The sequence below is a fragment of the Geotrypetes seraphini genome, chromosome 15 (assembly GCF_902459505.1).
Source record: "Geotrypetes seraphini chromosome 15, aGeoSer1.1, whole genome shotgun sequence".
NCBI lineage: Eukaryota > Metazoa > Chordata > Amphibia > Gymnophiona > Dermophiidae > Geotrypetes > Geotrypetes seraphini.
The window spans coordinates 31,439,961-31,466,519 of record NC_047098.1 but is presented as its reverse complement, the minus strand read 5'-3'; the positions used below and the strand labels follow the sequence as shown (position 1 = coordinate 31,466,519).

Below are 26,559 nucleotides of genomic sequence, written 5' to 3'. Positions count from 1 at the left end.
TTTTTGTGCATTCTGCACATTTGCCGATCGCTATCACCAATGATTGACACATGCAAATTTAGCAAACCTTCGCCACTCTCTGTCAACCGCATTTGCATGCGTGTTTTTTGGAGAATGACTCACTTTTTTGAAATTGCTACAATAACAGCTGCAACAGCAGCCCATTGTTTTTTAATGTGATGTTTTGAGAATCTAGCCCTGAGTCAGTGAGTTTCAGGCCCTAGTAACTGATGCACCTTACACAAAGTTTTATCACAACAGAGTAGTTCTACACATGCACCCTGAGTTCCATCTTAACCAGTCAATTCTGTCAACATTTGTCCCCATACCTCATGTCCATCCTGGCAAAAGCATACTGCATACCTTGGATTGCAAGTGAGCCTTGGCCTTCTATCTGGAGCAGACTAAAGCTATGGACAATCCACTCAGCTCTTTTGTTTGTTTTGATCTGAACAGAATGTAGGTAGTCATCAGCAAACCACAATTTCCAGTTGTGTGGCAGAGTGCATCTCCTTTACTTATGCCCAGGCTGGGCTGACTCTTGGGGATCATGTTACAAGTCATAATATCAGAGCCATGGCTGTATCGGTAGCCCACTTGAGATTAGCCTCCATCTTGGAGATTTGCAAGGCTGTGATGTGGTCTTCAGTCCATATCGCACTTTTGTTTTGAGCAGGATACTCGACGTGACAACCAGTTTGGACAGTCTTTCAGAATTTGTTTGGTGTCTAGAATCCAACTCTACCCTCCTAAGCTTGGGTTTGTTCTGTTCTAGGCTGAACTTTCACAACTAGTGTATATATAGTTTCAGGTTAACATCAAGGTCTTGCCATTTCAAGTTCTTATTTCCTAGCATTGTTTGCTGTGAGCCTGGTAGCTAGGAATTCCCACATGTGAGAATACAACTCGCCTATTTGTCCTCAGAGAAAGTGAAATTACGTATAGCAGGTATTCTCTGAGGATAACAGACCAAGTATTCTTGCATACCCTCCCACTTCCTAAGAGTTGTCTTCTTCAGCTATGTCATTTAACTGATGGACCTGCACTCGTATGTTGGACTAGAAGGCACCTGCATATAAAAACATAAGAGTTGTCATACTGGGACAGACCAAAGATCAGTCAAGCCCAGGTTCAAATTTCCAACAGTGGCCAATCCAGGTCACAAGTACCTGGCAAGATCCCTAAGAGCAAAGCAGTGATGGGAAGCTTCTAGAACTTTCTTAAAGCAATATATGTTAGGCAGCACCCACATGAGAACAATTGGCCTTCTGCCCTTGGAGAACACCTGTTACAGGTGAGTAACTTTGCTTTATGCAAAGTGTATAAGCTTCCCACACATCTGGCAGTGTTTTGTATTCCAGGTGGGTGCATGTACTGTTGAAAGCTGTGGCAAAATCTGTATTGTTTCTTAAGATCTACCAGAGCCCTTTTACTTATGAAGCAATTCAAGCTTGAGTTCTGCTAGTCCGTCTTTCCTGGCATGACATTAATTTGTGGTTTTGGTTCTTAGATGTATGCTGAGCTAGAAAAGTGTAATACTCAGAATGAGCAGATCACATTGGAAAGAGCACGACTGGCAGCAGGTATGTACATGCTCATAACTCATTCTAGTATGATATCTTTTTAGTCAGTCTCTGCCATCATCCAGAGCAAGTGATCTGAAACTGTAATCAGTTACGTAGGTTAATGTCTTAAAAATGAAGTGTTTCTTATGCAAATATTATCTTACATAAGATTTGTCAAGAGGGCTATGAGACTAATAGGTCTTTAATTTTATGCTAAACATGATTTCTCTGCACTTAGGTGGCAGAAGTCTTAGAATGTTAAAAAAAGAAAGAATGGGCATTCTTCTTATGAGGATAGTTTAATTTGTGTAACATATTAAAATTACTGTTTGTGGAAAGGAAGTAATGTCACTGGGGTGAATGGACACCTAAGGACAGAGCTCCAGTGGCGGTACACTTATTAACTAAATCACTCAGGCTGTGACAGGGTGGCACCAAGGGTGCATCTCTATGTCTGGAAGCCCACCTGCTCTTCCACTGCGCAGAGCGACATCTTCAGGTGTGGACAATGTTCAGGCTGACTTCCTCAGCAGACAAACCTTGGATCCGGGCAAGTGGATGCTGTCGTGGGCAGCATTTCACTCCATTGTCAGCGCTGGGGTCATCCCCAATTCGACCTCATAGTGGTGTCAAAAAACAAAAAGGCAGTCCGATTCTTCAGCTGAAGATTCGAACCCAGCAGCAATGGGCTAGACGTTCTAGTCCAGCCGGGTCCTCATGACATCCTGTTGTTCGTCTTTCCTCCCTAGTCCATAATAGGCTGAGTTGTTCATCGAATCACAGCTCATCAGGGAAGAGTCATTTTCATGGCTCCAGATTGGCCTCGCAGGCCGTGGTATGCAGATCTGATGTATTTTCGAACAGGCCACGGTCTCCGCATCCAGGGTCTGGATCGTTTTGCTCTCATGGCATGGCTATTGAACACAAGGCATTCAAGCATAAGGGATAGTCAGATGTGGTCATTGCCACCCTTCTCAAGTCTAAGAAGTCAACTACAGTTTTTGCCTACGTAAGGTGTGGAGGATTTTCCAGCACTGGTGTGCCCAAGAACGCGTGGAGCCGTTTTCAGCTCCAGTTTCGGTGGTCTTGGCTTTTCTCCAAGTGGACTTTGACAAGAGTCTCTCCATGGCTTTACTTCGGGTCCCAGTCACTGGGCTGTCTTGTTTCAGAGCTCGGGGCTATAGACCTATGCTAGCATCTCACCCAAACATCACCAGATTTCTGAAAGGTGCTCTCTGCATTAGACTACCGATCAAGCCACTATTCCCTTTGTGGGACTTTAAAGTAGTTCTGAAAGGTCTCTCCAAGGCTCCGTTCGAGCCTCTGGAAGAGGCGTCCATTTTGGATTTGACACTAAAGGCAGTTTTTATGGTAGCAGTGACCTTGGTGCGATTAGTCTCGTTGTTCCAGGCTCTTTCTTGTAGAGAGCCTTTCCTTAGAATTTTGAAGACTAGAATTTCTCTCCACACTGTTTCTTTTTTTCTTCCGAAGGTGGTTTCAGCATTTCATGTTAATTAGGAGGTCCGTTTAGCTGTCTTCCAACTTACAGAACCTAAGAAGTATCTTCCAACCTACAGTTAGACGTGGGAAGAGTGCTTCTTCGTTATCTAGAGGTCACAGGATTATCACCAACAGTCTCTCTTCTGGCTTGTTGCTCAACCTTTGAAAATATGCAATAGTATTTCCAAAAGTCAAACAACTAAATTCATCAACTGCAGACTGTACTAATTACCGTCCAATAGTTAATCTTCCTTTTATAGCCAAGCTGACAGAAAAAAATTGTATTTAACCAATTCTCCAATTGTATTTAACCAATTGGAAAAAATGAATGCTCTTCATCCCTACCAAACCAGCTTCTGCCCTTATCACTCAACTGGGGGGTGTTTAAAAATGATTGCCCCCGGGTGTTAAATATGCTAGGTATGCCACTGACGGTTGGACTCGGAGTTCCAGACCCGATGCGTCAGTCAGTACCGATGGTTATCGCAGATGCACAGCATGCACCAGTAGAGATCAGCAGCTCAGGTCACACTGGTCATCTTATCTTCTGGTGCGTGCTGTGCAACAAGCAAAAAAAGCCACATTTCTCCTCCGATCTTTTGCATTGTATGTAGCCAGCAGCCACCAAGGCCCGGGAAGAGGAGGAAAGATTGAAGAGGCCAGCTGGGATCCAGGAGGGATTTGCTGCACATACAGTGCAGGTGCACCAGTGTTCTTCTGCCTAAGTTAACTTGAAGTTGGGACAAAATAAAATAATGTTCTCTTTCCTAAGATTAGGGGCAACCGAAAGGAGACTGTATCAGGAAGTTCCTCCCAATTGCCTGTTCCCTGGGAAAGAGAGAAATAAAAGGCTATGATCTAGATCTAGAATCAGAAAATAACATTAAATATTGAACTAAGGCCAGTACTGGGCAGACTTGCACGGTCTGTGTCTGTATATGGCCATTTGGGGAGGATGGGCTGGAGAGGGCTTCAATGGCTGGGAGGGTGTAGATGGGCTGGAGTAGGTTTTGATGGAGATTTTGGCAGTTGGAATCCAAGAACTAGAGCTAGAGCTTTGGATTCTTGCCCAGAAATAGCTAAGAAGAAAAAATTTTAAATTGAATCAGGTTGGGCAGACTAGATGGTCCATTCGGGTCTTTATCTGCCGTCATCTACTATGTATGTTTTTAATTAGCTGCCAGGTCCTCAAGAAATAAACTCCAAATGGAATGGATGCTATGGATTTAAGATAAGTAGAGAATTTTTTTTTTAATGGGGTGGGGGGGGGGTGTTTGACAATCCGTAACTTGTGCTCTGCATGTGTTACTGAGACCCCTGGGGCTGTTTGTTATATGTGACCATTTGCTGAATGCTTTAAAAAGTTGGGAGGGAGAGGTACTGAATCTGCCTATGGTCAGGAAAGAAAGCTAGTTTCACTGGCTAGGCTTTGAAATAAAGCCCACAGAGCCTACTATTTTAGTGTTTGGTTGGTGTTTTCAATTGCCCCTGATGCTTCAGATCATTTACAGCTGGAGGACTGTTTAATGTTGTTTTCACATGGTTATCAACTCAAGGGTTGGTCCACTCCACTCGGTATTTTATAGACTCACAACTGAAAGTCTGATTTATCATGGGTGCAACACAAGAAAGGATGGGGCGCCATAGAGGGCAAGTCGCATGGAATGCAATTATAGTTTGCTACCACCCTGACTGCACAAAGCAGACAACTGCCTAGGCGAGGGGCGGAGCCATGTGTCCTCTTTTTTGGCTTCACAAATATGGTACCCTACCTGTTACAGGTAAGCAACTTTGCTTTTTCAAGAAAAAGCTTTGCTTGTTTTCCCTATTGCACACTAAGGACTTCCAGCCAGGCAAGATGGAAGAGTGTCTTGTTAGCTGGACTTTTGGTGAAAACACCATCCATAGAACTGTGGATACAAAGACTGAGGAAAATGGTACTGATAGAGAAATTAACAGCTATAAGGGGAGATACATATGGGAGATTTGAAGAGCGGTGGGGTGTTGACATATTTGAACAAAAAGTGATGCCTATTCCATACTGTGGGAAGGGAAGGGCAACTGGGGAGTATTGTTATGGAAATGTGGAGGCTTATATTTATTTACACTTCGAGCTGGAATAATCTATGGCCATAGTAGACAACAATTAAGGCAAAGGAAAATGGAAGTGAAGGACAGAAATATGGGGAAAATTTGAACTGTTGAAGATATTCTTAGTTGTAAAAACTATGTGCCGGATGATTATAGTTTATTGGCGTTATAAATTAAACAAAAAAAATTACTGTTTGGGGGGGAAATAAATCCTGAATCTCATCTAAAGAACTCCCACTTTGTCAGTCATTCCAAGTGTAAGCCCTGCCTGCACAGATAATAAACTCTCAATTATTAAATTAAAGCAAGCAGGGACTTTAGATCATTTATTATTCTACTGTCCATTCATTTTGGCTTTTTGGAGATCGATTTGAGGCCAAATAAATTGTTTGTTAGAAAATCCTGTGGCTCTATCCTATGATACTATTTTATTTGGAATGTCAATGAGGAAAAAAAGTCAAATTTCTGCAAATAATAATAAATTATTACTTATTATGACAGGAGTTGCCATTCAGCAGATTACGTTTAATTGGAAAAACTGGAATAGATTAAATTACAGTTTTTGGTGGAATTCATTGTGTCATATGTATAAGATGGAAAGAATGTTAGCGTTGCAGAAAGGAAATTTTAATAAATTTCAGGAGGTTTGGAGACCATTAATAGAATATTGTAATAAATGAATAATCATTTTTCCTAAGCTGATATAATTGTATAGGGAAGGGGGGTGGGAGGAAGTTTAATTATAAATTGATGGGTTGGATTAATAAAGAACAATATATATATGTAATCGCATGTGTAAGAATAGGGTTGAGAGGGAGGGATTTATTTTTATTTTTAATTGTGAAGTTACTAAGAATAGATACTCAAGTGATATTGTATAAGTTTAACTGTTAATATTTGTTGCACTTGTTAGATGAAAAAATGAATAAAGAATATTAAAAAAAAAATAAAATTAAAGCAAGCAAAGATTCTGAAGACATAATCACTGCACCATGCTGAACTCAATGGTAGTGGTGTTAGCACTGCTGTGCTGATCTTTAACATCCGCATTTGGTTCTCTACAGAAGTTGCCTCTTTGATGAAAAACTTGGCAGAGAGCAACCAGGTGAGAGCAAGAAATGAGAAGCATGTGAGAGATGAACTCATCAAATCTCTGGAGCAAGAACAAGCTGAGGAGAAGGAACGGTAAGAAAATAGCTTTTCATGTGTTGCTTGCGCTTGAATCCACATAGCAGACCATCACTAGTGTGTGAACAATTAATTACAGGGTGTATGGACCATAATGTCTAGATGTAAACAAAATTGTAATAACTCCAGCTCTCTCTGTCCTGCATTTCAGTGGGTCATGGAACAGTGCTACTGTAGTAATGTAAGTTCTCCATGAACAATTGGATGTTCATCATAACTGCACTAGTTCAGATAGGGTCTTCCTAATGATACCTAGCATATTTGGCACTCGGAGCTGATTGTTTTTTAACACGTACCTTCTCTATATAAAAAAAAATATATGTTTTTGGTAATAATCCACAAGTTATACAACAAGGGTGCACCACACCTGAGAAGAGGTCATCCCGACCTATACTGACAAGAATCCGGCCCTTGAATGCACGGCCACTGAAGGAGAACCTCGAGGCAGTGTCCATAGGCTCTCCTGCTGACATCACTTCCGAATGCCACACATAGGAAGTGACATCAGAGGGAGAGCCGATGGAGTCACGAGGAGCATGTGGTTGACCGCTGTGAGCAACAACTTCAACTAGGGGGAAGGGAAAGGGTGGGGTGCGCAAGGCAGGGGAGATGAGGGCGTGGGGCGCCACTGCCCCAGGCGCTTCTCGCCCTCACTACGCTACTGCTTTCAGCTGAAACTGAAACCAGGCAGACAAAGAATTTTGAGCTAGTTTCAGCAGTGCAGCTGAAGCCCAAACTGAAATGTGGTCAACCTCTACTTCAGTGCAAACCCAGTAGCTTTAAAAGGGAGCTGCTCTGCCTTGGTGTGCCAAAGACGTTCTGAATTCATTCATTTTCCCTGCCAACATCATCTCTTACCTGGATGATACACTGCAGTCCACAGCTGCAGCATCTCGGTTGCAAGAAATTCATATCAACATAAGAACATAAGAAGTTGCCTCTGCTGGGTCAGAACATAGGTCCATCGTGCCCAGCAGTCCGCTCCCGCGGCGGCCCATCAGGTCCATGACCTGTAAGGTGATCCTTCGCCTAAAACCCTTCAATCCCCTTTATCCCTCTGTCTATACCCTTACATAATCCTATCTATACCTCTATCTGTATCCCTCAATCCCCGCATCCATCAGGAATTTATCCAATCCTTCTTTGAAACCCCGTAATGTACTCTGTCCTATCACAGCCTCCGGAAGCGCATTCCATGTGCCCACCACCCTCTGAGTGAAAAAGAATTTCCTAGCATTGGTTCTAAACCTGTCCCCTTTCAATTTCTCCGAGTGCCCCCTTGTTCTTGTGGTTCCCGATAGGTAGAAGAATCTGCCCCTCTCCACCTTCTCTATGCCCTTTATGATCTTGTAAGTCTCTATCATGTCTCCTCTGAGTCTCTGCTTTTCCAGGGAGAAGAGCCCCAGCCTTTCTAACCTGTCTGCGTATGAAAGGTTTTCCATACCTTTTATCATTTTCGTCGCTCTTATCTGAACCCTCTCAAGTATCGCCATGTCCTTCTTAAGGTATGGTGACCAATATTGGACATAGTACTCCAGATGCGGGCGCACCATCGCACGATACAGCGGCATGATGACTTCCTTTGTTCTGGTTGTAATACCCTTCTTAATAATGCCCAACATTCTGTTTGCTTTCTTTGAGGCTGCTGCGCATTGTGCCGTTGATTTCATTGTTGTGTCCACCAGCACACCCAAGTCTTTTTCAAGGTTACTTTCCCCTAGTACTAATCCCCCCATTTTGTAGCTGAACATTGAGTTCTTTTTCCCTATATGCATGACCTTGCATTTCTCTATATTGAAGTTCATCTGCCATTTATTTGCCCACTCCTCCAGTTTGTTCAGGTCCCTTTGTAGGTCTTCACACTCCTCCGCCGTCCTAACCCTGCTACAGAGTTTAGTGCTGAATACTGCCCAACCTTGCACCCTCAGCTGAATATATTGTATTTGTCCATAGAAAAAACAGGGGGTTTTCATAGACAGCATTATAAATCATCCATATAATCCTTCAGTTATACAACAGATTGAAGGGGAAGGAGCAACATGAAGCACATAAGCACTTGCTCAGAAAGCTGCCTAAGCCTTTTTGGGCAATAGAAGAGCATATGTGAACTGGCAGGATCATGGCGATGTCATCCATCTTGATGATTTTATCCTTCTTTCTTTTTTTTTAATTTCTTTATTCATTTTTAAACTTACATCAAGTGTACAGTAAATATCAACCAAATATAATACAACATCACTTGAAAAATTTTCAATATCATACACCAAGAAGATTTAACCCCCACCCCCCTCCCAAATTCATATACAACTAATATATACCACATGAAAATAATATCCCTCCTGCCCGTAATGTAGTGCGGGGTGGGGTTAGGGGGTCGCCGTGGCCAGGAGGGTTTGGGCTCCCTTCTGGCCCGATATTGTCGGGAAGTCGGCGGTCCTTCGGGGTGGGGGTGCGAGTGGTCCTGCCGGGGGGGGATGTATCGGACGTCGGGGAGTCGGCCGGGCAAGAGGGCTTGGGCTCCCTCTTGCTCCGATCGTGGATGCGGGTGCGGGTGGGAGCGCGTGCGAGCGGTCGTTCGGGGTGGGGGTGCGAGCGGTCCTGCTGAGGGGGTGAATCGGGCGTCGGGCGGGGTGGGAACTATGTTTAAAAACTTTTGTATACCGCGCTCAGGCATATAACGCGCGAGGGGTATGCGCGGTAGGTAAAAACGCGTATAACGCGCGCGTTATATCCGCGAAAATACGGTAGATACAACATTTCCTCTCATCGAAACTGTGGCTGAGGATCACACTCAGTAAGAGGTTGGATAAAAGTCTCATTATTGTTCGATTTTTGAAGGATGTTCAGAAACTTAAAATCTGCAAATTCTTCTAAACTTGTTCCCTGAGTATTTGTATAATCGGTTTCTTCTGCCTATTGACTTCATTTCATGGCTTTAAAGAAGCAAAGCTCTTTGTGTTAGGAATGAAATAGAAAGAGGATAGAATCAATACTCTTATTAGTTTGCATGTTTATTTCCATGGTCTTTCATTAATGTACCAGTAATTTAACTTCCATATTTATATCCTGCTTAACCACAAAGTTCCAAGTGAGTTAAAACAAAAGATAATACGATATCAAAAAATTTACAAACCATTAAATACATCTTACAATATAATCATCATATCCATGTAGATTGAAGCAGATGCTGTCTGAGGCCCAACAACAGAAGCATGAGCTACAAAAGCAAATTTGTAAACTAGAGGAACAACAAAGCTCTTTCCAAGGAGAACTGAAGATGTGTAAGGAGCAGATAGATGAGCTGCAGATACAACTTGATGCCAGTGCCAAAAACGGAGAGGTAAAAAGTATGGGGAATCTTCTAGGACCCTGACCTGTGATAGCATGGAGGGGAAAAAAAGATGGCTTCTTGCTGGGATAATAAATTCATCTGTCAGCAAGTAAATAAAACTTGATATGCACTCATCTCTGAGAACAGTTTTCTTAATAAAACATTGTTTCACTACTAGTAAATTCATTTCTTTCTGGATCTGTCTCAGCTTGTTGAGGAAGAGAATTATGTGTGCAGAGAACAGTTGATAGAAATTGAAAAACAGCTGAAATCCAGCCTCTCTCTCCTATGGGAAAGCAAGCTACAGTGTGAAGAACAGAAGGATACCATCCAACTCTTACGGTAAGAAAACATCTTCCATGACTCTGGTATGGGAGGATCAAGATAAAAGCATAACTACATGTGTTAAAACTACAGTATATCCTGCCACATGATGACTAACAGAAATCAGAAGCACAATTTCTTTCACCATTTCCAGAACAGTCCAAATGCATGAGTTCATGCTCCTTTATGAGTAGGTGGGAGAGCAAGAGCAACTGGCTTGTTCACACCACCTTATATAGGGTTCTATACAGTCCTCAAAGCTCTAGTATAATCCTGAATGAAAACAAAACCTCAAAAACAGATACTCTCTTTCCCCCCCCCCCCATCCCCAGCCAGAAGGCTCTGAACAACTGGTTAACTGCACACAAGTTAATCTGAGTTCAACAAATTGAAAATGCGACTGCATTCACCATCAGAAGAGAACTTCTCAACAAAATAAAACACAGCAGATTGAATCTGAGCAGGATGAACTTCTGGCTTGGAATGAAAAGACTCAAGTAAGACCTAATTCTTTATTGTCCCTCCAGACCGGCACAGAGATGGATGGGTTTACGTTCTTCTGCCAGCAGATAGAGAATGATATACTGACTTGGCTGTAGTATAAGTGGGCTGTGCAGTCCCAAGTACAATCAGTCTGTTCTCAGTCTCCAGCAGGTGGAAGTGGTAAGCCTGGGCAGTCTTTCCCTGGTTTAGTGTAAGACTGTTGGATTTGTTTAGTAACCTTCTTGTCCTTGATTGTGGTGCCGGATTGAGCTTGTGGGACCCTTTTGGAGGGGTGTCCAATCTCAGGGTTGCCACACTCGACTGGTTGAGTCCCTCCCCCCATTTTCTCCACCTCCCCAAAATTTTAACATTGGAAGTGCTTCAGCTGTAAGCCTTCCACCAATATTCAGGCAAGTCATATACCTTTGAGAATCAAAGGGGTCTGTTCAATTTAAATTAAAGTTGTATTGAAAAAAACAAATCCTGAGGCAGTGCTGGTCTGAAGGGAAGCCTTAAATTACCTTTAATTTGTTTTTTTATTGCTAACTGGCATTTTGTTTCTCTCTTGTAGTGGTTTTTGCAAAGAGCACTTTAAAGAAACTTAAAAAGTGCTTATTTTGCTCCAGGCGCACGGTTGATGCAGCTGGTGTGTGCATGAAGTTCACCATCCACTGTGAATGGGAATCTTCATTAGCTTTGGGTGCCTGCAAGCAAGGTTCCCTTCGCGCGTGCACCACTCATTGACTGCAGGCAGTGTAGAAGCCCGGGCTTCCCCTACCGCCCACACAGGGATTTCCCTAGCCACTGACGGTCAGGGAAATAAGGTTTCCCTCACCACCAATAGTGCTGGGGATTCCCTTACTGCTACTGCTGGCTTGCCAGCTTTAGTGGCTGGGTCTATTTAGGCCTCTTTGCCACTACAAGCATCAGATGAGTATTTTTCGGCATGTTTTTCACCAGTTTGGGGCAGGAAGCTCCGCCATTTTACCTGGGGCCTCAGGTGACCTTCCTCCTGTCTTACAGAGACAGGAACAGGTTTTCAATATGTCTCCTGTCCCCTGATTTTGTTTTAGCCATGTACAAGGCTTACTTACAGGTGGCTGAGGGTCTCTGGTTTTTCGGGACGGCTTTTGCCTTCCACATCTAACCCCGTTCGGCCCCCCTTGGTATCGGCTCCTGCCCAGTCCCTTCTGTCTTTATCCAAGCGGCTGTGGGTCTCATGGAATGAGGGTTTTTATTTATAGAAACGTTTTAGCCTGATGAGGACTTGGACCCTTTGTTGGATAAGACTTAATTTTTCCTTTGGCAAGGCTGCTAGTTTTGTATGGGATCTTAAGCCTGTTGATTCTAAGAGTTCTGGAATAGACCTACAATACAAATTGTCATATCACAGTTATCTTAAATGTTTAGTTCTTGTAGCAAATAAATATATAAGTTCAAATCAAGCTTTCCCCTTGGATGCTGTCCTTTCAGGATTTTGGGTGCATTGAAGTTTGTCATAGGAGGCAAAAGGATTTTTGCATCTCATTAAGGTGACCATATCACCATGTTTGCCCGCTCAATGTTAATGCAGGCAACATCAAAGTTAGCTTTTTTGGTAGCGTGTGATCTGAAATATGTCAAATAATTTTATTTTATTTTTTTCAAAATAACATTTAATGCAAAATTACCAGTGATTTTAATATAGAATGTTAAGAGAAATTCTGCTGCAGTTTTTGCATATATAGACTCATAAAATAGGTTTAAAATGGTGGGGCTTGATGTAGATATTCTTCAATTGTTCCATATCACATAATTTTTATGTATATGCAGTATTAGCCTTCCACTCCAATAGCACCTTGGGAATCAACACTAAATTCTGGAGGAATTCTAGAACTGATGATTATGACATCAAATGTTTTTAAGGCTTTTTTTCTAGGACTGTGGATTAATTGCATTGTTAATTTAATTAATGCATTAAATTTCTGTGCAATTAAAAATTTTAATCGCAATAATCTGCTGCCATATCCCGCTCTTATGGGAAACAGGAAGTTCATAAGAGGAAGCAGGACTTGGCTGCAGTAATGCTTTCCGTGCTGACAGAGGAAGCCTGCTTGCATTGCAGATGCTACCCGCAACCCAGGCAAGTTTAGAAAATAGCTGGAGGGGGAAGAGGGAAGATATAGAGTGAGAGGCTGAACCACCGAGGGGGTGGGGTCAGAGGTACAGTATGAGATGAGATGCTGGGTCCACTGAAGGAAAAATATAAGAATTGGGGAAGATTGAGGGTAGAGTGGCATGTTGCAATACATTTTTTAAAAAAATTTTCTTCTTTCTTTTTTTTTTATTCAAGTTCAAGTTCATGTTTATTTGATTAATCGCCTATATAAGAAATTCTAAGCGATGTACAGTTAAAACAAATTAAGGGAAGACTAACTGTCTAATTATTAAAAAGTTAAAAAACATATAACAAATTGTTAACAGCTTATATAAAAGAAACAAGTTTAAATAAAAAACATATATCTCGTTAAAAGCACATAAAACAATAATAACCTGCAATTTAAAGAAAACACTGTACTTTTAGTTTTATGACAAACATGACTAAGAGGGAAGGAGGGAAAAGTTACAAATTTTGCTCAGAAAGAAGTGAAAAACATGTAATGGAAAAAACAAAAGGATGGGGGTAAGAAGGAAGAAAAATCAAAAGACTAACTAATTAATCGGTAAATGCGTCCTTGAATAAAAAAGTCTTTAATTGTTTTTTAAAAGAAATAAGATCTTTGTCCTTTCTAATAAATTTTTTCCAAATTACAATTCTTTCAGAACAGTAAAGGATAAAGATATACGTCATACAAAGAAAGGAAATTATTAACTCTAACACAAAGATTTATTTTTATTAAGAACATAAGAATAGCCTTACTGGATCAGACCAATGGTCCATCAAGCCCAGTAGCCTGTTCTCATGGTGACCAATCCAGGTCACTAGTACCTGGCCAAAACCCAAGGAGTAGCAATATTCTATGCTACTGATAAACAGGGCAGTGCTATCATGCAGCCAAACGTATTGATACTATATTTAAATCAATTATTCAAGCCACAATAGTATAATATAAATAATAATTCATTGGAGCAAGGTCCTCAGAAGTGATAGTATTAGCCAAGTGTTTTTAATGGCTACAGTACTTTCAGCATTGGCCTCCTCATTAAAGACTCTACTTTTCAAGAAATTCCTGCAAACGACGTAATACCACTTGTTTCTTCCCACTTCCCAATACCTTCCTGATCCCCCAAAGCAACCTCATCTACTCTTTATCTCCTCTAGAAATTACCAGATATCTTCCTGTAAAACATTTTTTTAAATTCTTTTGTAATCCGCCTCGAACCGCAAAGCAATGGTGGAATAGAAATCTCTAACATAATGTATTTTTTTACTTTTGTATAAGTGCTTTTTCTATAAAGTGCTTTTTTGCAAAAAAGTGCTTCTTTTGTTAAAGTGCTGTATTCAATAATTGAATCACTTATTAGAAGCTCCAAGAGCTAAAAATGTGATAAGGGGGGACTTTTCTTGATACAGCCTTTCAGCAAAACATGTCGAATGACAAGTCCCTTCCTGATATGAACAACGAAACAAAAAGATAAATCCATAACTATGAGCTTAATCACAATAAAAAATTTTAATCATCCAACAGCCCTGCTTTTTTCCTTGTGTTTATTTCTTGAAGGAGAGATAAAGAAACCCTAGAAGAGGAGCTGGACACCACTAAAGCTGAGGCCCGTGACATGCTACTGAAGATGGGGAAAGAAATCTCAGATTCTTTTGGGCAAATTACCCGAATGAAAGAGAAGTTGCTGGACCTCTCTGGTTCTTTGAAAGCAGCCCTTCTTGAGGAGGTAAGACAGACCCAGTAAAATTATTCTACTCACAACAAGAGGAATGCAGCCATACCCACCATCCCTCTTTCACAAAAGAAAACAAAACACCTTTTTCGCTGTGGAATAGATTGAAGGGGGAGGGATCGTATGGCAGTGTCAGTATGACGTAACCATTCTTTTGCTGTCTACTAGTGCTGCCCGATTTATGATTTGATTCAATTCACTGATTTAGTTTGGCTGAATCGATTTGTTGGGGGGGGGGGGGGAAACAGACTCACTGATTCAAGCCTGCTCTTGGTCTTTCACTCTGGTGGAAGGAAAGCCAAAGAGCAGGCCTGTGAGGATCAGCGGCGGGCAAGGGCTGAGAAGGTAGTGGAATACTCACCTATTGCATCCCAATCTTCACAGCCTCCATCTCACAGCTTGGAAATTGAATGGTCAACCCTCGCTGATGTTCCAGTCTCGACAGCAGTAAAAACTATTCTACTTGCAGAAAGAAAACCATCTACATGAAAGTCTTATCAGCTAAAATAGAAAAGTTTTTCCATATGGGCAAGCTCACAAGATCAAGACCCATTCCGTTGCCCTATTGATCACATTTTTTTTTTTTTTTTATAAATCTTTATTGATTTTTAAACTAAAAACAGTGCCAAACAAATAAAGAACAGTAGGTATTACATACAATGCACTATTACCTGTACAGGCAACTTATATATCATTTGAGATTTTCAAATTCACATATTAAATAATAATACAATTTAACATAATATATGATTTAAATAATTCTTAAAGTTACCTTAATGTCACCATCAGTACTTATTTATTTCCCTCCCTTCCCCCCTCCCCCCATGGATATGTAAAGGAAATGAATAAAATAAATATTATCATACCTTCATAAATTTAGTCAATTGATCACATCTTAACTTGCTACACTTATCAGATTCAGGTCTTAATAATAATAATAATAACTTTATTTTTCTATACCGCCATAGTCAGGTGACTTCTAGGCGGTTTACACTGTAAGAAGGCTGGACATTCAGCGAATAACAAGAGGTCTCAATACAATACAATAAGTCAACATACAATACAATACAATACAATACAATGAGTCTGTATACAACACAGTACAATATAATACAACGAGTCTAAATATAATACAATACAATAAGTCTAAAGACAACACCATACATAAGTCTAAATACAGTATCGTACAATGAGTCTAAATATAATACAATAGTGTAGAGGGGAAAGTTACAGATTGGAGTTCAATGGGTAATGAGTAACTGAGTATTTCTTTAGAACTTCCATTTGAATTGGAGTACTATGGATAGCGAATATCTGAATACATGAGGGGCATCTTGAGAGAAAGAAAGAAAGGCGTTTAAAGGGAGGGGAGTCCTAGTGCGGGAGGGGACAATTTTAGTCAGTGAATTTTTTCGAATAGGGCGGTTTTGATCGATTTGCGGAATGCACTGTAAGACAGGTTGGGTTCGTTTATGTAGTTTTTCAGCCAAACTTGCTGTCTGTTTGCTTGGAACTTAAAGGTTCTATCCAGGAATGATTTGTATCTGCAGCCCGTAATCTTTGGGTATGCAAATATGTTTTTGTTTCTGGTCGCTCGTGTGGGGTTGTGTAGGATGAAGTGAGTTTGTAGGTATGAAGGTGCTAGTCCCCAGACTTGCCTGAAACAGGTGCAAGTAAATTTGAATAGTATTCGTGCTTCAATTGGAAGCCAGTGCAGCTTTTTATAGTAGGGGCTGATGTGGTCGTTTTTTCTTAGTCCGAAGATTAGTCGAACGGCGGTGTTTTGTATTAATCTCAGTTTTTTTATTGTTTTTTGTGGGATGCCCAGGTAGATGATGTTGCAGTAGTCAAGAATGGATAAGATCAGTGCCTGTACCAGCAACCTGAACGATGTTGGGTCAAAGTATTTTTTTATGGACCTTAGTCTCCATAGTGTGTAAAAACATTTTTTCACTAGTGAGTTTGTGTGGTCAGTCATAGTTAGGTGTGTGTCTAGAGTGATACCAAGTATTTTTATGTTATTAGAAATTGGGTATTCGTGATTGTTTATTTTTATCGATGTTCTCGTAATTTTGTCATTAGGACTAGCCAGAAAGACTTTTGTTTTTTCTGCGTTTAGTTTTAGTTTGAAATTGGTGGTCCATTTATCGATTTTGGTCATTACGTTTGAGAGGTTGTCTACAATTTCTTTTGTGATGTCATTTAAGGGGATTAGAATGGATATGTTGTCTGCGTAAATGTAGTGTATTAAGTTTAGTTTTTGTAGGAGGTGACCTAAGGAGGCGATATAGATGTTGAAAAGTGTGGGCGATAGGGGGGAACCTTGAGGCACGCCTGATGGGTTTTTCCATGGTTTGGAATAATTTCCATTGCTGATTACTCGGTAGGATCTGTTTGATAGAAATTCTTGGAACCATTTCTTTGCCTTTCCAGAAATTCCCATTACTTCAAGGCACAGTAGCATGATTTCATGGTCTACCAGGTCGAACGCGCTGCTGAGGTCTAATTGTAGAATTAGTGCGCTTTTGTCTTTGCTAAAGAGATCATAAAGGTGGTTTAGTAAGGAGGCTAAGACAGTTTCTGTGTTGTATCCTTTCCTGAATCCTGATTGGTGTTCACTAAGGATGTTAAATTTGTCCAGGTAGTTTACTAGTTGAAGGTTGACCAATCCTTCCTGTATCTTTGTGAAAAGGGGAATGCTTGCTATGGGTCTGAAATTGGATGTCAGAGCTGAAGAGGTTTTCTGATCTTTGGGGATTGGAGTGATTACTATGTGTCCCAATTTTTTGTTTAGTGTTCCGCTTGTGAGGGCGGATGTTAGCCATTCAAATAGTTCCTTTTTAAATTCTAGAGGGGCAACTGTCATGATTTTAGGGGGACATGCATCAAGTAGACAGTTAGATTTGGTGTATTTGTTGAAGAGATTTAGGAACTGATGCCAATTTGGATATTCGAGGTGGTCCCAAATCATGTCTACTCTGGTGTCTTGGTCGTGAGGTTCGAGGTATTGAAGAGCATTTGTTTATGGTAGTGGGTAGAGTTGCTCTTAAGTCAGCGATTTTATTTTGAAAGAAGTTGGCTAGGGTTTGTGCCGATGGAGTGGGTTCATTGTCCTTTTTCAGTATTTGTGTTGTATCGGTTATTGTTTTTACTAGTTTGAACAATTCTTTGCTGTTTATTTTTGAAGTACCAATTTTTTTTGCATAATGCTTAGTGCGTTTTTCTTTGATCAGATTTTTGTATGTTTTCATTTTTTGTTTCCAGTTTGTCTTGTCTGACTCATTGTTTGTTTTTTGCCAGATTCTCTCCAATTTTCTTAGTTCCTGTTTGGTAAGACCAACTCTGTATGCCTTCACCTTTCAGCTGTATTGGCCTACCACCATTTTTGGGATGGAAAACCAATTTCACAAACTCCTCTAGTTTCTCGCTTCTTGCAAGATCTGAACAATCTCCGACCGCCACTTTGTCCTCCTCCTTTAGCCTGGGACCTCAATATTGTTTTGGACCAGTTGATGAAAGATCCTTTTGAACCTTTGGGATCTGCTTCACTACAATTCTTAACATGGAAAATAGCATTTTTAGTGGCCCTTATTTCGGCCAGAAGAGTTAGCAAATTGCAAGCACTGGTCATCTATGGCTCATACCTTCAATTTTTTCCTGATAAAGTACTTCTTTGTACTCACCCAAAGTTTCTACAAAAGGTAGTTATGGACTTTCACATTAATCAGTCCATTACATTACCATCATTCTTTCCTCCTCCACATGATTCTTCAGCGAAGCAAACTTTACATGCATTGGACTATACAAGAGAGTTACTTTACTACCTGGATAGGACTGCCACTATCTGTACCACCAATCAACTTTTTGTTTCCTTCAATGCAGCTATTCAAGGGAATGCAATTTCAAAACGTACTATATTTTCCTGGATGCCCATTGCATTTCTTTTGGTTATACTAAAGCTTTCATGACTCCTCCTGGTCATATTGGAGCACATCAAGTACGAGCGACAGCTTCATAAGTTGCAAACTTGAGAGCAGTCCCCATACAAGATATCTACAAAGTAGCAACTTGGTCTTCAGTTCATACATTCACTAAGTTATTATTGTTTAGACAAGAGTTCAGCACAAGATGTTCAGTTTGGACATTCTGTTCTTTGCAATTTATTTCCATTTTAAATAAATTTAAAAAAGAATTATTTTGCCCCCTCCCATTTTCTTATTCAAGCTAGGAACTCACCAGCAAGTGAAGTTGCATTTCCCCTGCTTGTCTCTGGAGAAAGCAAAGTTGCTTACCTGTAACAGGTGTTCTCTGTAGTCAGCAGGGGAATGCAGCCACACTTGCCAGCCCTCCATCCCCTCTAACCAACTTACTTCCTAAGCTAGAAACATACTGATTGGCTAAGGGGTGGAGCTCCAGAGGCAGGTGGCTGCATATGCCCAGTAGTAAAATAATAATAATACTGTATCTAGGGGAGAGTTCCGCCATGCAGGCTCAGTCCAGGGACTTCACCAGCAAGTGTGGCTGCATTTCCCTGCTGTCTATGGAGAACACCTGATACAGGTAAGCAACTTTGCTTTACTTGTGGGACTCTTAGCAGGGCCAGCTTAACCATTAGGCAAACTAGACAGTCACGTAGGGTGGCACTTTCTAAAGGGGTCAAAGAACAGCTGCAGGTAAATATTATATCCTCAAAGCCACATAAACTCAGCAAACCATCAACCCGTGCTTTTGCCTGTTTGGTATTTTAAAGTATGATGTCCAATTATGTTACTATAGGATTATTTTAGGAGGGATGATTTTGGGGTATTCGTGACTGTTTTTAATTATTATTTTTTGGTGGGGAGAGGGGTCTAGTAGGGGTCTAAAAGATGATTAAGAGTGAGGCACTCAAGGTTTGCACAGGGTACCTAATCCCCTTAAGGGATGTTGAAAGTCAGAGAGCTCTGGGAAATAATCTGCCCTCAACCCAGGATATCATCCTTTCTTATGTATATGATACCTTCATTCTTTGTATAGCCAAAGAATCTTTTGATAATATCCTGAATTACTTGTAAAATACTATTGATGACCTAAGTGCATGGACAACAAGAAATTTCCTCAAACTAAACAAATCAAAGAGAAGAATATTATGGTTCGGAGACTATATACCTAGCACAGAACTAGAACTGTCCACAGGCAAGAGGCTAAAGATAGAGAATTCCTCCAAAGTACTGGGAGTTACACTAGACTCAGACTTAAACACACATATCACCTCACTAGTAAAAAAAAAATTCTTTTTTTAAGATGAGACAACTGAGAACAATAAGACCAAGCCTAACCCAGACCAATTTCAGGACAGTAGCACAATCTGTCCTAATACCATACCTGGACTATTGTAGCTAATTATGTTATAGCATTACAGAAAAAGAATGCAAGAGACTGCAACTATTACAAAACATAGCCACCAGACTAATTTTCAGAAAGAATCGGTACGAGAGGGCAAGTCCATTACTAAAACTCCTGAACTGGCTGCCAATGAAAAAGCAAATCAAATTCTAGATAGCCTGTATGGTTCATAAAACAATCTATGGTGAGAACTCAGACAGACTAACCTATGATATTAAAGTCCCACACTCCTTCAATTCACAGGAATCGCAACACTTCAAACTATCCTTCCCATCACCTCAACAAGTATGATGGAAAATGTTTGAAACTATCTTTGTATACCAAGGAGCAAATTGCCAACATACCTAAGACAACCCACCACTTACCTTGACTTTTGGTCTCTCACCCCTCACCTCTTCCCCCTAACAACCACAAGATCGGACTTAAAAATGTAACTTCAAGAACTTGATCCAGTTCTTATTGTAAACCGCATAGATTCCTTTTAGAGAACTACGGTATGTAAAACACTGTATTGTATTATATTCATTACCTTCAGGGAAAACTGAAAAATAAATTCTTCTCTCTAGAATTCTTTTATGTTTTTTTCTCATACAATAAGGAAAAGTGTCAGATAATTTTTAGCATTTATTTATGACTGTCATATTTTAACTCTCTTACATCCTTCATGTGATTGGCTCTGTGTAGCATTGTGTATAGTGATTGCTCTTTAGAAACTTGAAATGTTAGAGTAACTGTAGTTTGTATGTTTCTTTCAGGATCTTGCTGATGATAATAGTGTTACCCGTACCCCTGCCAGATTTGCCATTCACACTCCCACTAGCTCCTTTGTTGGTAGTGTTTTAAAAGCAGCACAGAGTGAAGCAGAATCAGGTAGGGAAAGCTTTCTCAGCAGTAATGCAATGCCTAAGGTAACTAGTATCTTTTTATCGGGTGTTGCATTGGTTGCCAATGGAGGCACACGTGAAATTTAAATTCAGTTGCTTTTGTTTTAAGGTTCTATTTGATTTTTGCTTTTCTGCCTGTTAAAGGATGCAAACTTAAAAAATATCATCAACATCTTCTTTCATATCAAGCAGCAGCATGGGGCAAAATCTTAGATCAACTGCTCCTTTTTACTGAAATTTATGGGGAATTTAGAAAACATCTAAAAACACATATGTTTTTGAAGTACTTAGGTAGTTAATTTGTAAAATTTTATACTATGTAATTATTAGATTTTTAGGATTTTTAGCTATTGGTTCTCTACTCTCTTATCGTCTTCTGCCTTTATTGTATTTTAAATGTATTTTAAATTATGTAAACCGCATAGAACTTCACGGCTTTGCGGTATATAAATAAACTGTTATTATTATTCTTCATGTGAGAGGAATGTCTGTGTGGAAGCAATGTGGCACTTTCACTCTCTTTTCTTGTTACAGACAATGAAGAAGAGAAATCAGATGGGCTAGTGAGTGAAAAGAGTGCATTCACAAAAGTCCAACCCACAACTCCTAAAGTACCAGGTATTTTTTTCCTCTTGATTCAAATCATTCCTATTTTCTGCACTTTATCTGAAGGTGGGATGTGAAGGAAGTTGCAGAGCAAGAAAGGGAGGGGTGTGGTAACCTTCTATAGTGAGTCTGTACTGTCTCTGCTCCATATCTATGTACCTTTTTTAATTTTGATTTTATCATCATATTGTAAACTGCTTTGTATGTATGTTCTCGAAGAGACAGTGTTTAAAATTTGTATAGCCACTTACACTAGAGAGAGATACAATTCTTGTCAGTCCTGTAATAAACTATAGCAAAAATTCTGAACTGTTTTGATACTTCTCTGAAAAAGGCAAACAGGGGGTTGTGGTGGTAAAGGGTGTAACATTAACCTGACACAATAGACCCTTCTGTGCCAAAAGTATGAGGTATTTTTCAGATTATGAATGTTTGCAGTGGGAACTAATGTACAGAAAATACTTGATGATAAACCATTTAAGGACATTTGGAGAGCATTGTTTTCTCATCCTTGAAACTCCGAAAAGAATAGCATTGTCCAATGTAAGATGAACAGCTTTTATTTTTATGTATCATATGGTTAACTAAAGTTGCTTATTTGTAATGGGGCTCTCTTTGGACAGCAGGATAAGACAACCACACATGACTTCACCAATAATGCTGAGCCTGGATTTTTTTCTCTTTGAGTCCAGAAAAACCTAGAAAACTTGTGCAGTTCTTCCCACACTTGGGTCAATGTTTCTTTCCTTTCAAAGTTTAGAGCTTTAGCTAGTGTCAACCAGAAGTGGATGGCGGGAGAGTTTCTGGCTGACTTCTATGGAGATCACTTGTTATATGTAAACAACTTAGTTTTTTCTGTGGGCAAACAAGATGCGTCAACCATAAAATGGCGACTTCTGAGCCGAGGGTTATAAAGGATTATGTATTTGGTTGTAGTCCTTTTATTCCTGCTACAACCCAAGCAGAGTACTGTGGTATATTGAAGAAGGATAAAAGTTTGTTAAATCCCTTATAAAATGCAAGACAGAGATAATGGGTTTATTCAGGTAGATATGGTATGCATCAGTAATGCTGAGATGTTTCCAAACTGAATTTCTTCAGGCCAGAGTTATACAGTGCTAAAAGATACCATAGAAAGATTGGTATAGAAAGGGTGAAAGGGTCTTGAGGAACATTCTGGTGCCATAAAATGAAACATTTTCATTTGGAGCTCTAAGACTTCCTAGTAGATTAACTCCTAAAGGAAAGTAGAACATTTAAAAGATAATTGGAAAGTAGTGGTTAGAAACCTCGCAAAATCTGTGCTGTTAGGGCTAAGGCTTTTGAGAAAGGGGTGAAGTAAGGAATTTTTGTCTTATATGATGAGGTCTGCACAAGAATGGTATTCTGAGAGGTTATAAATGGCCAGCTATTGCAGCAAAGATACCTTTTTTAATATTTTATATTCTCTGGACCAGTTCAGATGCATAGGTTTGTGCTCCTCTACCAGCAGATTTTTTCTCCCCAATAGTGCTGCCCAATTTCCGATCCAAATCGATTCACCAATTCACTTTTTTTGGGGGGAGAAGGGAGCGAATCAAGTTTCAGTGCTACGGAAGATCATCAAAAACAGTTTTCATGTAGCATCTGGAAAGGAGAAATACATTTTGTAAACTTTACTGTGATTGTGAATTTGCATTTGGAGTGTGTACACGATCCTTGGTAGCTTTAAGCCAGGTCGGCATGAGATAGGCCCACCCCATCTGCGAGCTATAATAGACTGATTATTTTAGTTTGCTTGTTAAGGGGTTTCTTCTAGGCTTGTGCTTTGGGAAATTGTCTTTGGGTATATTCATGCTTTGCAGGAAACTCTGACAGCAATCTGTTTTTAAACTTCATAAGAGGTTCCATTTAAAAACCAAATGGATTAGTTAGGTCTGCATAATAAAGCAAGGGAGGTACTGCAGTGTTAATAAGTTGATGCAATTATAGTGACATGCTAAAAAAAAAAAGCTAGGGAGTCAAGAAAATAAAAAAGCAAGTGAGTGATTTTATGTGAGAGAGAATGAAATGCTAGATAAAATTAGCTATGGAATTAAAGGAATGAATGTGAGGTACCATCATAACTAGCAGATTTGAGTCTTGTGCTGGTGACCCTAGGATCTGGCCAGTGTGAAACCTGTTAAACTTGCTACTCTTGCAGTATTTTTAAACTATAACATTAAAAAACGTGAAAGGTAATGGGTTTTATTCTGTCGTCTTGTAGCCATAGTGATTTTGTTTTGTCAGTGATTGGTGTTCTTTCCCTCAGTTTCTGATGTCTGTCAATCAAGGCATTTAGCAAAAAAACACCCAATTGGGCAGGAAAATCGAATCAAATTGAAAAATCGATTCAACAGGCTGAATCGAATTAAAATTTTTTTCCTGGATCGGGCAGCACTACTCCCCAGATATAAATGCTATTAATAAATCTAAATCTGATTATTATACAGTCTTATTTGAAATAGCAGGTTAAGAATCCTTCCCCATTTTAGAAGAGGAACTCTCATCCTGAGAAACTCCTCCTGAACTGGTATCCAAGGGATTAGCAGTGTCTCTTGGATACTTCTTGCTTTTAAAGAATTTTTTTACTGTGTGTTTTTGCTTCCAGAGAAATCTTCTTTTCCCACTTTGCCTTCCTTATTAGCCCCCTTGCATTTGACTTGCCATTCTTTGTGCTGTTTACAATTATTTTCAATCGGATCCTTCTTCTACTTTCTGAAGAATTCTCTTTTGGCTCTAATAACTTCCTTCACCTCACTTATTAACCATGCTGGTTACCGTTTAGTCTTAAGAACATAAGAATAGCCTTACTGGGTCAGACCAATGATCCATCAAGCCTAATAGCCCGTTCTCATGGTGGTCAATTCAAGTCCCTAGTACCTGGCCAAAATCCAAGGAGTAGCAACATTCCGTGCTACCGATCCAGGGCAAGCAGTGGCTTCCCCCATGTCTTTCTCAATAACAGACTATGGACTTTTCCACCAGGAAATTGTCCAAACCTTTTTTAAAACCAGCTATGCTATCCGCTCTAACCACAACCTCTGTCCCCTCCCTCCTTTTTTAATATATGGAATATATCTAGTCTGGGCTTCCAGGATGGTATTTTTTAATACCATTCTAATATAAATTTTTGACCTTTACAGCTGCACCTCTAAGTTTCTTTTTTTATCATTCTTCTCATGTTATCATAATTAAATGCTATTGTATTGGATTTTCTGTGTGACCTGCTTCAAGGGATTTATAAAATCTGATCATGTTATTATCACTGTTATCAAGCAGCCCCAGCACCATTACCTCCTGCACCAATTCATGTGCTCCACTAAGAACTAGGTCTAGAATTGCTTTTTCTCTTGTCGGTTCCTGAACCAGCTGCTTCATAAAGTAGTCCTTGATTTCATCAAGGAATTTTATGTCTCTAGCATGCCCTGATGTTACATTTACCCAATCATGCCATGTATCTCCCAACACCAAGACAGAGCCAAGCTGCATACTCTCCACAGGATACTCCAGGAAATCTCTGTGTCCCTCCCAAAACCTCATCACCTATTAGGCTGATCCTCCCTTTTTTCCTTTAAGTTTATTTGGTTAACAGCCACTTTCTGTGAAATCCTACAGCCACAATCAAGAGCAGGAGAAGATAGAGGATCTCAGGGAAGACAAGGCCATAGCAGAGAGATTAAATTAATTCTTTGCTTCAATCTTTACTGAGGAAGATGTGGGAGAGTTACTGGCCAGAAATGGTATTCAATTCTAATGAAACTCAAACAAATCTCTGTAACACTGGAAGATGTAATGGGTCAATTTGACAAATTTAACAGTAGCAAATTGCCTGGACCAGATGATATACATCCTAAAGTGCTGATAGAATTGTAAAATGAACTTGCAGTACTGTTATTAGTAATTTGTAATTTTTCTTTAAAATAGCATAATTCTGGAAGACTGGAGGGGTGGCTAACATGATGCTGATTTTTAAAAAGGGTTCCAGAGGTGATCCGGGAAATTATAGACTGGTGAGTCTGACGTCAGTGCTGGGCAAAATGGTAGAGACTTATAAAGAACAAAATGACAGAACATATACATAAGCATGGATTAATGAGAGAAAGCCAACATGGATTTAGACAAGGGAAATCATGCCTCACCAATCTACTGCATTTCTTTGAAGAGGTGAATGAACATGTGGATAAAGTTGATATCGTGTATTTGGATTTTTAAAAGGCATTTGACAAAGTACCTCATGAAAGACTTCTGAGGAAATTAGAGTCATGGGATAGGAGGTAATGTCCTATTATGGATTAAGAACTGGTCGAAAGACAGAAAACAGAGAGTACGTTTAAATGGTCAATATTCTCAGTGGAGAAGGGTAAATAGTGGGGTTCTGTCACAAATCAAAATGCTCCCAACTGGAACAATTACTTATTCAAAACACCAGCTGTGCAAAAACTGTAAGGGAAAGGCTACTTTAATCTTACTTACACAGAGGAAAAGCCTCAGAACCCCATTAGATTGAAGCCCTCCGCCAACTAGAGAGAGCAAATCACTTCATAGGCATAAAAACCTCCAGTAGTAACTCAAAAAACAATTGTGCATAGACAGTTCAACATATTTTTTACATAGATGAATAATCTTAATAAAAGTCACTTATCTTTTAGCGTGTGAGGCTGGATATTCTCATAGCCGTCTGACCGACAATGGCCAGCGTTTCACCTTATGGCTGCATCAGGGAGAGGCAGGACTGAGCATAACATCGGTACTCTTCGTGATCACCAGCACCCATGCAACGACCCTTACAGTTTTTGCACAACTGGTGTTTTGAATAAATAGTGGGGTTCCCCAGAGATCTGTGCCGAGACCGCTGCTTTTTAACATATTTATCAATGATCTAGAGATGGGAATAACTAGCGAAGAAATTAAATTTGCTGATGATACAAAGTTGTTCACCATTGTTAAATTGCAAAAGGATCTTGTGAGTATGGGAGACTGGGCATCAAAATGGCAGATGATGTTTAATGTGAGCAAGTGCAAAGTGATGCATGTGGGAAAGGGGAACCTGAACTATAGCAACATGAAGCAGGGTTCCACATTAGGAGTCACTGCCCAGGAAAAGGATCTAGGTGTCATCGTTGAGGATATGTTGAAACTCAGCTCAGTATGCAGCGGTGGCTAAGAAAGGAAATAGAATGTTAGGAAAGGAATGGAAAACAAAGATGAAAATGTTATTATGCCCTTGTATTGCTCTATGGTAAGGCCGCACCTCGAATACTCTGTGTAATTCTGGTAGCCGTATCTCAAAAAAATCTATAGGAAT

General features: G+C 40.0%; 1 protein-coding gene across 3 annotated transcripts in view; it reads left to right on the top strand.

Annotated features, from left to right (window-relative positions):
- SPAG5 (sperm associated antigen 5) overlaps positions 1-26,559 on the top strand; it is a 90,092-nt gene that overhangs the window by 46,034 nt on the left and 17,499 nt on the right. For all 3 annotated transcript variants that reach the window (XM_033922939.1, XM_033922937.1, XM_033922938.1), the window contains exons 12-18: positions 1,511-1,583; positions 6,221-6,341; positions 9,519-9,684; positions 9,884-10,017; positions 14,184-14,352; positions 20,499-20,613; positions 21,162-21,245. In XM_033922939.1, coding sequence (XP_033778830.1) covers positions 1,511-1,583; positions 6,221-6,341; positions 9,519-9,684; positions 9,884-10,017; positions 14,184-14,352; positions 20,499-20,613; positions 21,162-21,245 — 862 coding nt within the window. The remainder of the gene's footprint in view (positions 1-1,510; positions 1,584-6,220; positions 6,342-9,518; positions 9,685-9,883; positions 10,018-14,183; positions 14,353-20,498; positions 20,614-21,161; positions 21,246-26,559) is intronic.